Source organism: Haliaeetus albicilla, chromosome 6 (genome assembly GCF_947461875.1).
Source record: "Haliaeetus albicilla chromosome 6, bHalAlb1.1, whole genome shotgun sequence".
NCBI classification, from domain to species: domain Eukaryota; kingdom Metazoa; phylum Chordata; class Aves; order Accipitriformes; family Accipitridae; genus Haliaeetus; species Haliaeetus albicilla.
The window spans coordinates 32,669,833-32,683,125 of NC_091488.1; the positions used below are offsets into that span (position 1 = coordinate 32,669,833).

A 13,293-nucleotide genomic window follows, 5' to 3' on the forward strand; every position below is an offset into this window, starting at 1 on the left:
GTTGTCTGGAGAAAAAAAAACCCCAAACAAACCCCAAAACCCAACACTTTGCAGCTTTATGCAGACATTTAATGACAACTTTTTGTAGAGATAAAGAGACAAAATCAGCAGGCTATTAAATAGCCCAAAGACAACGGTATGGTCACAAACAGCCACCTTTTGAAGGATAGCAGCTCCAGAGGCTCCCCAGCTTATCCTTGTTTCCTTTCTAAATGGCAATCTCTCCTTATAGTCATACTTCTTTTGCATTCCCTACCAGCAGGGAATGCAGCAATGCTGCAAAAATCTACACAGAAGGAAGATTAAAAGCAAAATGGGTCTGCTAAGAGTCTCTTCCCTTTGCATAAATAGGAGGCTGTATAGCAGCTTCATGTCTTTGGCTGGCCACGTACACTCCAACAAACAGGTACACTTCAAACCCATTAAACAATTCCGTATCTCCTGGTAATGAAACTTGCATTTCCCAAAGAGACAATTGTATATTATGTGATTAAACTACAAATTAAAAGGATTTTTTTTTTTTATAAGACATACAAAGTTATATCGTTTTCTAGAATTCTGTCTTGAACCTAACAACAGAGAATGAAGTAAAACAATGGTCCCATAAACCCTCACCTAGCCTTTGATGATACATATTTTATTTAGCATTTCCTCATATCTGAATTAAAAAATTGAGCCAGGTAGTATTCCTCTAACAGTGTGTGACAACTACAAAGCAAAATCAGAAACTCAACACTGCAGAAAAATGTGACAATGAAAAATACACTTTTTTTTTCCTTTGAAAGTAAACTAGGGATCAATTTTATTTGAAAAGGCAAATCGTATCACTGGAGTCTAAAGTCATATAACAACACATGAAATAATTCAATTAAATTACATTTCCGTATCAGCATCCTAACATTCAAGATCTAGCTGAAGAACCTATCTAATTTAATCTTTTGTATGTTGGCTTAGAACAGCTCTTAGCCTGGTGTTTTTCATTTGCTCTGTTATTGCTTGCTTTTGATCAGAGCCAAACTATAGTGAAATTGCAGATGCATTTTTGTAGGCTAGTTTTCTCCTCAGTTCTGTTCCATAATCTTCTGTTGTGTTAGCTGTTATTTAAGCTGATCATTAAGATCCACTCCAGCATCTTTTTCTTATGATTTTTTTTTTAACAAAGAAGTTTTTGCACCAGTCATTTTATCTACAGAAGTTACCTTGGCTAATTTTTGTCACTATTTGCACTATGAAAATACTAAATGATAGTCTCTGCCTCCTTACATTCTCTTACCATTTTTGATCTCTGCAATGTTTTCCCCATAACAGTGATTTTACTTACATTTGACATTCTATATTAAGTTTCAGTAGTGCCACATAAAACGTTTTAAACTTCTGCAGAGTTATATGCTTGGTCTGGTCTGACTGTTTTTACTGCTGTACACCATTTTAGAGTCTGTTGGATTGTACTCCACTGGAGATTGTACTTTCCATCTGGATTGCAAGTCCCGCAGTCACATTTTGTTATCACTTTCACTAACAAATGCATTTTGCAGAATTAAACTACTTAAAAGCAATGACTTACTGAAAAATCTTGAGGCCGGGATGATTTATTTCACATCTATGTAGCATGTGGCACAGAATTTCACTGTGTGAATCCTGCACAGTCCTTTATGAGATAGGGCATGTCTATTAGAAAGGTACAGTCCTCATTCAAAGACTTCTACTAACAGACATCCTGCACATCCACAGACAGTTTCTTTTAGTGGTTAGAGTTACTCTTACTGTTTGAAGCAAGAATTGCCATAGTGAATCAAACCCAGGGTGCTCTAATCCCTTAACCTGCAGCAATAGCCATATCAGATGTTTCAGAGAAAGATGTGAAAGCTTGAAAATAATCCACACTCTGCTACTTCGCTCTTACACATTTGTTTTCTTCATGTCCTCCTTCCTTCCCTACACTGAAATATGAGGTTTCATGTCTCTTTAGACTTCTTATTGACTGTAGTAACTGGATATTTTTTCTTCTTAAGAATATTCCCCCCCCCTTTTTTTTTAAAAAAACCAAACCAAAACAAAACACAACGAACCAAAAAATCCCCAACTTGTTGAAATCTTGGCCTAGAATGTTTTCTGCAGCAATCAGCTCCACGGTTAATTACACACTGTGTGATAAAACCATTTGCCATCTTTAAAATAATTTTGAATTTCCCATCATTTAACTTAATTGAATGTACCTTTATTTTTGTACTTTATGAAACAGGAACGTACATTTCTGACCTAGACCATTCATTATTCAACCTAGTGTGTTTCCAGTGATCATTTGAGCCAAATTTTTAGTCTAAAGACTCACTGATGTGAATTTCCTGCATTGCTCTTGACATCTCTGCAGTAGGCAGGTACATTTTCCTGTTAATCCTCTAGAATAGTGACAGGTTTTAATAGTACTCAGTCAGAGCTAAACAGGTCTTCTCTCAGTGTTGGGATACCTGTCATAACCTGGGATACCTCTCATAACCCTAATCCCTATGTCTTTCCTTGCTACCGCAGCTACCATGAGTTCAATAAAAATACCTATGCAGTGAATCAACAGAAAATACTCCAACAGTGCAGTGGGTTTTCAGCCTGGGGTATGTCGAACCCTGAGAGTCTGTGGAATACTTTAAAGAGATCTGCGAAATATACCAAAGTGCAATGTGCTATACAACAACCCACAAATAGGAAATTTGTAACAAAGTTTGCATCTCTACTGGATAAATTTCATGAATCCATGCATTGAGGAAGGTTGACAATCACTACACCAAAATATGTTTTACCATTCCCAGACAGTGTTATACCAAAAATAATCAATGCAACCACTATCAGTATTAAACGTCACAAACAGATTCATCATTTATCTCCCAGATGCAATGATCTTCAGCAGCACTGACACTTTAGGTCTATAAGTAGTTCATTCCCAATCCTACCCTATAAGTCATTTGTAAATGCATGCCTCCATTCTTCATAAATACAGTTACAGATAACCAGAGAACCAATGTGAGAAACAGCAAAGCACATACATGTAGAGCTTAACACTCAAATTTGTTAATATGAAATTGGGAGGAGTCAGAGAGACAAAGTTGAAATCCAAGCTAATAGAAAAGCAGAGCTTGCAATCTCTGAAGGCAGCAATTTTTAGGTTGATTACAGTACAATTTCTTCTTTTCATTGGAAATTAAACTAGGTTATGATGAATGATGGGATGATGCTTTGAAAGTCACATTAGGAATGAAGTGCAAAGCATCACCCTTTTTATAGCCAAGATGTTAGGGCATACTGATGTTGAGTTCATCAACATAATGATTTCAAGCATCAAAAAGTGAAATGCAAAATTTCCAACTGTGTTTCTCTGCCAAATGTGTATTTGGAGTTCCTACTTGGGGTGGTGTGGTGGGGAGGAAAAGCAGGGATGAGAGAGCTAATATATTAAGTTTTACAATTAAATTCAACCATTTAATTTAGAAATCTCTCTGAATTAAGCTCTTTTTGATTGTCTGTATCTCTAAATGCAAATTTTCATGCCTTTTTTCATACACTCTCAGAACTCAAATGACAACTGTTACAGTGAGGAAGAAAGTACTCACAGAAGTAGAAAGTTAGACAAAACATGCGAGAATGTAATTTTATATTTATGTCTCCTTCTTGTCCTTGGACCTTCCTCCTAAGGGTCTGCTTTTGTTGTGGCCTGTGTTATATCCTGTTAACCTTTCTACTACTAACTTTCAGGAAGGTTAAATAAACCAGAAAACCTCCTAAATGAACTTGGGATCACAGCTGGATAAAAGCTGAACAGAGAACCTAAGAGAGTGGATGTATTAAAATACTTAAATTTTGTCAAAGACACATATCTTCATCTTCAGGGGCTACTATAAAATAAGCCAAGTAAATACCAAGTACCATGCCCTACACTGAATGAGTAAATTTGGGATTTCTATTCCTTTTAAACATAGAATTACTTATTAAAATTCATCACACCTCACACCGTTACAGCCCCAAAGGCAACAAGTCTTTTTTTAAAGACACTCCTTCCTTTGGCTACTCCTTTACCCATTGGCTATTTGTCCCTGAGCATAACCTGAGCACATTTTATGTTTGTCCAGGCCAACACAACAGAATACAGAGGCTTGAAAGGGGCACATGAAGGGCCTCCAACCCCATCCATCCTCTAAGAATGGGGAATGGATCCAGCTGAAGCTGGCAACTCATGTGAAGGTGATTCATCTCACCACCACTTGACATGAATCCCATCACACACTTTAAACTAGTTACTGCATCTCCCATCCACTGGTGCAGGCCGAGCACATTAGCATAGCTCTTATTAACTTGCTTCTTGACTTCTTGCCCATGCTCTGAGAAATTAACTACTTGAAAATATTTTCACTTTATATGTTAGCACCAGAGCTCCCTAGAGTCATTCCTACTGTTATATTGTAGTTAAAAGCAACCCATTGCACTCAGCAGGCTGACGCCCAGCTACAAACAGGGACGTGCAGTGTCTGGAGACAGGCAGCAGCTGCCAGCAGCTGGATTCCTACACAGGAACACAATAGTCCTGATGAGGCAAGATGATACCGATTGCCTTATCAAAAGACAACCCCCTCAGGATCCCACTGAGCTCTGTATCTCTAATTTGGCAAACAATATTATAATCTCACATAGCAGCCCTGGAAGGATACAACCTTTAGTTAAAAGTTTTCTCCAAACTTCAGCACTTGTCCTGAAAAGTAGGAGTCAGGTCATGAAGGGCACACATTTTATCTGTGGCCACAAGGGCTAAATATTTACCTTTTAACTAAATGGAAATAACTGTGCTTTTCCTTTCCCATCACTTCCAGCTAATCTGCCATCTTACAAAATACTGTCTGAGCAAATATCCTGCATCTGATGCTTGGCTATAGAGTGGATGTGATGGGAAAGAGACACAAGAAAGGGATTTTCAGACTGAACAGGAAGACCATGGGGTGGCGTGAGAAGAGTACCACGAAGAGAAGAAGTGTCTGTCCTACTCATCTCACTAAGAGTCACTAGAGAAGGCTGATTTTCTGTTTGGAGGTGTCAGACTGTAGGACTGCCTTACAAACTGAAAGGAAGACTTAGAGGACTTGTGAATGTACATGTCCTCCTTTTACATGCCAAGAAGGATAGATGCAGTGAGGAGAGCAAGGCTACTGCAAAGAGCTTATCTTGCTATGGAAAGATGGAGAAAGGTGGGGTTTGCAAACAGGCCTGGGCCATATGGTTTCAAATGGGTTTTCAACAGAGTATTCAGGCAAGGTACCCATGCCAGGCTTCAGCCTGGCAAGGTGAAGTTGCAAAGCTCAAGGAGAACAAACATTATTCTTCTCACAGGGCATTAACCTGTTACAAACCACATCAGCCCACTGATATTTCATCCAGTCCCTAGCAAGATCAAATGTAACCCCCCCCCTCCAGATAAGGGAAAGGCTTGGTGGGATTCCACACCACATGCCTCGTTTCAGACTGAGAACAAAACATGGTCATGATGCCCATCATTGTTTCTCTCAGTTTGGTGATGACAAAATGTGCTGTTGTCACGTTACATACAGAATTAACTAGTTGACAATGACTGTGTTCAACCTTATGTCACCAATTAGTTTTCAGGAAAACAGGTTAATACAGAACTTCACAGTATGCAGCCTCTTTTTCCTGAGTGGTTGCCAATAATCAATTTACTCCATTGTCTATGATTAATTTGATTCTTAAGGTAAATGTCCAGGCAATATGCTTGTCATAGCACTCAGGTTGTTCAGAAACTATTAGTTGACATCCCAAATTAACTAGAAAATTGTTTGTATCTTGTTTTACTTTTTAGCAAATTAAACTTTCTCCCTCCAAACCCATTATTTATGTATGAGTAAGAGAAAACGGAAAATGTCTTGACATATGGAAATTATATAACAACGTAAAAAATATGAAGTCCTTATCCTGATCACCCCAACGTTTTGCTACTTGCTGGTGTTTATATAGATTACTAGCATCAATCTGCTTTGCACCTCTAATGAAACTAATAAGCCTGAAATGTCCCTGGATGGCATATTTTATCCAACTGGCTTGAGAAGAGTCAGACCCATGAAGTTCATCAAATGATTCAGGAAATGCAATGCAATAAATCAATTCTCCAACTAGCATTAAGGAAATAAGAAAATATTCTATATATTAAGGCTGAATTCAGAAATACAGCTGATAAGAGAAAGAAATCTAGAATACATTTCTTTATGTATCACATAATTCAGTTTGTAGCAGCTTTTTGTCTCACTAAAAAAATCAGACTTAAAGCAGAATCTTAAGGTGTCACCTTTAATAAATACCATTTTAATCTTTTTTGCAGTAGTGCCACAGATCCTGTTCTGATTATATATATGTACATAGTTTTTCTGGAGACACGTGGTTCATTCTGAAATACATGCGAACTCTGACTTTGTTTTAAACTAAATGAATCTACATCATATAACATAGTCTATCTAAAGGCAGGGATACAAGAGCCTAGACATTCTCTATATTGACAGAACTGCTTGTTTATATACTAGAAATATCTTTTTATGAGCAACTGTTGCCTTGGAAACCACTACTAAAAATGAAAATTTTGTCTCCATGGAAAAACCCCCGCACTATTCAGTTATCCCAAAATTTACCTTGTCTTTTCCTGATCAATCTGAAACACGAAAATTGGCAGTCAGACGTTCCTAACTTTTAATTCCTCTTTCCTATTCTAAAAATTATACTTGCTGTAAGTTTTGCAATTGCCGATAGCAAACAGAAGCCAATCTCTTATTTCCTACCAAGTCTCTTAACAAAAACATACTTACATCCTTTGTCTCAATAGGCTGGAGGACAAAAAAAAAAACAAACAAAAAACCCCAAGCCTTCAGAAGTCAGAAAGCCGTTTTCTGATATTTCAGTCTTTTCATGTACTGTTTTAAAGCATTCAACAGCTCTCTGACCAGGAGTGTCACAGTCAGAAATTCTCAGGAAACATAAGAATCTTAAATTGTGTTATTTTGGGGCATTTGTCAGGTTTTCCATCACTACTTCATTGAATATAGTCTCCTAACTAGTGTTTCAGTGTGAGCACAGAATGTAGTAATTTTTTAGGTGGTTTCCTTTCCAGATTTTACCCATCAGTGTTATTGCTTTTCTTAGACTGAGTCCTGATTTTTGCCCTGCATGTGGAAGGATGTGCCAATAGAAAGAATATAAGATCTATTCTAAACCAGTGAGTAAAAAGGAAGATACGTATATTGAATAACAGGAAGACAAAGCAAAAGATGCCAACCATCTGACTCGAGACTGTGCCTGCTCAGATGTGGTAAATTCACAAGGTATGAGGGCCTTTTGGCTTATTTTGGGGAGAATGCAACCTGTTTTGCCACAGTTTGTCTTTTACATCAATTTACATTTTTATGTCTGGGAATATATTCACACAATATTGACCACAGCATCACAGATATAAAATTTTACTTTTTGGCTTCCATTTGGCTTAGGTTGTCTTGTAGCTCATTTCCAAAAAAACCATCCAATTGTACCATTTATTTCTGACACCAAGACTAAGACAAAAAGGGGAATAAAAAATAATCACAGTTTCCTCTGAGCACTAACAGACAGTGGTGTACTGGGAGATGTGAGCCTAAAAATACTACTATTCAATATGCAGACCTACTCTATGCATTTCTTGTAGCTACAGGTACTGGGCTGTTATCAAGAAAAGTCTCTGTGGAGAGGAAACACAAATTCTAAAAGCACCAGAACCTTTGTAAGAGCACTGAAGGTTTAACCTTCATATGGCAAAAGCACAGTATGGAACTAAATAGATACTATAAAAACCTCTAGTAATACATGTGGCTGGCTATTAGGAAGATGTTCATGATGAGGAAAGAGGTCAACGACATAACAATGATCAGTGAAAGCTGCAAGAGGACATGACATCCAGTGTGGGGTTCTATTTTTTTCTGTTACCATGAAAGACTGCTTAAAGGGCGAAAGTCTTCACTGAGTCCTCCACAGTCACTGTGGCCAAACATTTCCTTCTTCCTCCCTCTGCCCCGTTTTGGTCATAATTGTGCTGTGTCCTGTAAAAAGTGACAGGGCTATTCGACTCCCTACAGAGCATTCCTACAGAGAACACCTACTGGACCTGCTCAAGGGGAAGAAGACCCAGAGGCTGGACCATATGGCAGGTGAGAGCATCCCACAGAATACACGGCTATCACCAGATCATACAGAACGTCTGCAACATGGAATAGGGACTACAGCAGTCAGTCTACCCTCAGGAATGGGGGAAAGACATTTCCCAAGGACCCAAGGTGACAGAATACAATTGGGCAGACTCAGCTACAGCAACTGAAACAGTCTGGATGTGAAGACTCACTTGCAAGGACAGAGGGAACTGGAGTTGAAGGAATGAGTGACTTAAAATTATTTTAATTTCTATTATGCCTGACTCTGTTGCTTTGAATTTTTCCATTTACAAAGTTTCTAGTTCATATTGTAATGACGCATAGCATTTTCACACCTGAGTTTCAAAGCCTTTTGATCATCTTTGTGTGAGGTCATGGTCGAAGCAGATTCACCTTAAAAGTCTGGCTGATACAGGGTCCTGCCACTGGCCATCAGCCTCTGTAATGTTTCCTCTTTATTTGCAGTATCCCGATGGACATGCTATAGATACCTGCGCAGCATGATTTTCTAGTACAGCATACGGCTGCAACCTTGGAGGACTGAAGCAATGGCTCTGAGGTATTCCACCTACAACAGCTGCCTCACAGACTCTCACGTTAACCAGCTAGGTGAACCGATAAGAAAGTAGTGAGCATTTCATCAAAGCCTGTCCTATGTTTCAAGAAAGTCCTTCAACACAGATACATTGCTATGAAATATTCATTTTTTTAACAACATAGGATTTCCTGATTAAATGTAGCTCTAGCTATGATGAAAGAGGCAGGCATTAGCTAACTCTGAAAAACTAATTGTTCAGTATTGGTACCCAGTAGAAACTTACAGGATAAATAATGGCTGAAAGCCTTAAATTATCATTTGGTTTTTTTCCTGAACCTAACTGGGAGAGACTGCTTGGCAATTTCCAGTGCATTCCACCAGCTGAGCTGATTAGCCCATGATCAGAGCTGAGCAATGTAACTTAACTTGCCTGTCACTGGGGGCATTTTCTGCCAGCTGAGCACTCTCACACAGACAATTAGCAAGGCTCAGCCAACATGTGATATCTTCTTAAGCTGCAGTAATGTTTATTTTTCCTTTCAAGCCTCATACTAAGAAGCAGTGTGAAGCAGAAGAGGTTTTGAGAACCAAATGAGGGAAATCTCCCCTATAAAGGAAAAAACTGATTACCCCCTGCCCCCCCCCCCAGCTTGCATATTAATACTGATAGAAAACCTTGCAAACTGACTTGTTTTGCTCTAGTCATCTTGGAGTTCTGTGTAGACCTTCTTCTAGGAAGTGTAATTTACAGTGAATTTATCAGAACACCCCTATTTTAGGCTTAAACAACAACGAAAATAAAAGTTCTGTAATTCCATTACAATAGCTATATTGAATTCAATAGATACACCAGAGTACTTACTATAATACAGTTAAATTAGATGAGCTCCTCATTTTGGCCATACATCACTTTTTAAAGTGAAATAGAAAAAAAAGTTTGAAATAGGTCAAAATAAATCATTTAATGCTAATTTATTATCTCTGTTAGAATTCTGTCACTGTGCCCTACCATGGGAACACAGCAATTCTGTGCATTTTGTGAGAGTACTAATAAGAATACACTCTGTCTCTGAAATAATTTTAGTTTCAGTGACTGATATGAAAGTTACTTGAAATCAGCTTATAATTAGCCAAGATTCTTAATGTTGTAGTAATAATTGTAACAGGAATGTAATTGAACATTTTGGTATGATGAAAAAATGCTGTATCTGAACTTGTAATTTTATTAGCATCAACACACTCCTTCCCCCACTTTCTTCCTCCTGTAGGTACAATATACTTTTTTCCTCCAAGTCAAATTTGAAAAAGCTTCTCCATGTTCAAGAATTTTTCACTTCAGTGGACCCCCCCCAACACCACAAACAACAAAAAAAACCCCAACTAAAAAACCCCCACCCAAACCCCATTTTCCACTATAAAAATTTACTTGCATCACATTGAAATGAGACTTAAACCTTCAAAGAAAGGTCCTACATATCCTGTTAGAAGGTAAGCTTAAGGGAAATAAAATTAAAGTTTTAATTTATGAATACAAGGCTTGATACCATACTTCTAACAGTGGAATTCATGAGATTCTCCCCTTCCTATCCCCCTCTTTTAAAAACATATCTTTGTAAATGAACACAAGTTACCAGAAGGGGAAATTATGGGGGGGGGGGGGGGGGGGGGGAAGAAACCAACAAAAAACAAACACAAAACTCAGACAAGAATGGAAAACCTCTCCTACTTATACTTGCACATTTGCTTAAAAAAAATATTTGCCAAAGTTTATTATGCATCCCTTAGCCAAAAATCAAAACCACTTCCCTTAAACACATTGGCAGTGCAATTAAACCACATAGACTGAGAATGGAACAAAGCCAATTCAAACTACTATTCCTATGGCATAGACAGATCTGAAACTGGAATAAAAGAGGCACAAGGCAATCAGCTGTTCAAATTAGATTAAGACAAACTTACGCTTGTTGTGTAAGCGGCTTCAGGATCATCCTCTAACACTCGTGACAAACCAAAATCAGAGACTTTACACATGAGGTTACTGTTGACCAAGATATTACGGGCTGCCAGATCACGGTGTACGTAGCCCATGTCTGAGAGGTACTTCATACCAGATGCAATCCCCCGCAGCATGCCAACCAACTGGATGACTGTGAAGTGGCCATCATGCTTCTGCAAGTAAAGATGCAAGTTCAAAGAACACAGCTACTTTTCATTAATTTCATACTAGTGATATTAACTACAGCTCATATTTAAAATTCCCATCCAGCCAACTTGCCCACTGCAAGCTTTTTTCAAGTATTTAGCCTGGTCAGCAGTGCAAACTATCCCATGTCTCATTGTGCAGTTTATCCCCCTTTCCTTCCATATTTTCACATACTCCACAATCTTTCTGCTGACAGCTTTTAATGTGTTTTATCGTCAGTTATTAAGAACACTTTCCCCAAACACTATTTTTTTAATACAAAAATGACAACACACAGAAAAATCCTCTCTTCATCTCTTACTCCATGGCCTCAGGAAACACACCCCCCCACACCCCCTCCACTTTTATTGCCTCAGTCTTGACTGTCTGCATGAGATACTGCTCTTTTTGCTTTTTCTGGGGGCATTTGTATAAAATAAAAAAAACCCAATAAATCTGAAAAAAGTTTGGGGCTTTACCCCATGTCTGTTCTGCACCTAACACCATATAATCTCTGAACACTAGATTAAAAAGGAGATTTGGGCTAAAATCCAGGGGTCATGTAGCTTTTCCAAAGTCTTCCTGGCTGACTAAGCCTGTTAAGCTCACACTCATGAATGCATTAAGCTGCTTAATTCCTGCTGAAATCTATTGGAGTTTAACATCTTTAAATAAGAGTTATATTGTTAATCACACTTGTCCATCCCCTAAATCTTAGTGGGCCTCAGTTTCCCATCTGCAACATTAACGTTAACACTTCTGTACCTCCTATATCAGAAGGCTCCTGAATTACATGGCAGTGGGGACCAAGTGAGTACCTCTACAGAAATCTGATTATGGGCTCTTTGCCTGGTTTAAGTCTGCCCTACCTACCATTTACAGCAGACTGTTTATGGCAGCATTTTTGTGACCTCAGCTGGTGGACATTTAGCTTCTCACGGATTATTCAGTGATCCGGGCTTTTATGTTAGCAGGAACAGCCAAACAAACCAAACAACTCTTCCTTACAAGCAAGTTAACTTTCCATCTTCTCTTTCAACACCTTCAGCATTGGACTACAGACAAGTAGCAGTGTTCTGATCAGCATTCAGGACATTTCTATTGCTTAGTTCATACATTTAAGCAAGATGAATTTTGTAGGGGAGAAATTTACAGTAAGTTCAGTAAGTTCACTAGATTCAGCAAAGCAACAGGCTGAACTGTACAGATATGCTTAACTTTATCCCTGATTAGCAAAATATTTCAGCATTTCCATCATGATTCAATGATTTGGGGCCTATATCTAGCTAGTCAGGACATAAACATTTAAAGAAATAGGGAATTAGATGTAATTAAGGTTACCAAAAAACCCCAAACAAACCACAAAACCCCAGACATGGAGAAGTTTGGTGTTACTTGCTTCTCATGTTATTAATCTTCTGAGATGAAGCAACCTTAGACCAAGACCTGCCTCTAATATATATTATACCTCTACTTAAATCAAGAGATTATACATTCTTAAATGATAAGTCATTTAGTGTGCATAACAGGCTGCTACATTGAAAAGTTGTTTGCCTGTAAAGAAGCTGGAGAAACTAGTTCCTAAAGTCACTATTATTCAATTAAACTCTGTTGGGTACAAACAGAAAGACAGACAAACTCAGCAAACAGAAAAGGCAGAGACAATGTGGATTCTGCAATTTGTAGAACTCGCACAGTGTCTTGAAACTCTTTCAATTCCTTTCAAAAATCAAATGGAAGACGAGCCCAAGTGCAGCAGTATATGAAAACCTGCATCACAGGCAACATTCACCAGTTACTGACCAGTACTGCTATGTCAGGTTATAAACACAAGACAAAAACCAGAAAGAAAATGGTAAAACGAAGATCTGTATGATTGCTACATGGTTAGGTTTCCAAGCTGCTAGTCTAAGCCAACATATCAGAATGCAAATATTCAGATTCTAACACACCTTGTCAGCTAGAACACCTCACAGCCTTATCATACTTCCCAGCAACACTTACATTTAAGGAGCCGTGCTTCCATCAGTGACCAAACGCCACAACCATCTTACAGACCTCTCTAAACAGAGCGCATTTAATGACACTTCTTTGAAACCAGCTATTTATAACTGATTCACAGCAACTTCCCCCCTTGAACGTTCCTCACTGGTCCTCTTGTGTCAGTACTCTGGAGCCTTTTTGTCTCTAAATGCCCAGTGCAAAAGGGGAGACAGATCACCCCAAGCAATGATGTCATACCTATAAGCAACCCCCTTCCTTTGTTGTCTCCATCAAAACTACCTGTAAGCAGTTAGTTCTGCAGACGACACTCAGCTGAGGGTCAAGACACAAGTGTGATAAGCAGATATTTTACAGGC

General features: G+C 38.4%; 1 protein-coding gene across 5 annotated transcripts in view; it reads right to left on the minus strand.

Annotated features, from left to right (window-relative positions):
- The window catches only part of EPHA6 (EPH receptor A6), a 529,864-nt gene that overhangs the window by 53,732 nt on the left and 462,839 nt on the right, over positions 1–13,293 (minus strand). For all 5 annotated transcript variants that reach the window (XM_069785494.1, XM_069785492.1, XM_069785496.1 and 2 more), the window contains one exon: positions 10,711–10,920. In XM_069785494.1, coding sequence (XP_069641595.1) covers positions 10,711–10,920 — 210 coding nt within the window. The remainder of the gene's footprint in view (positions 1–10,710; positions 10,921–13,293) is intronic.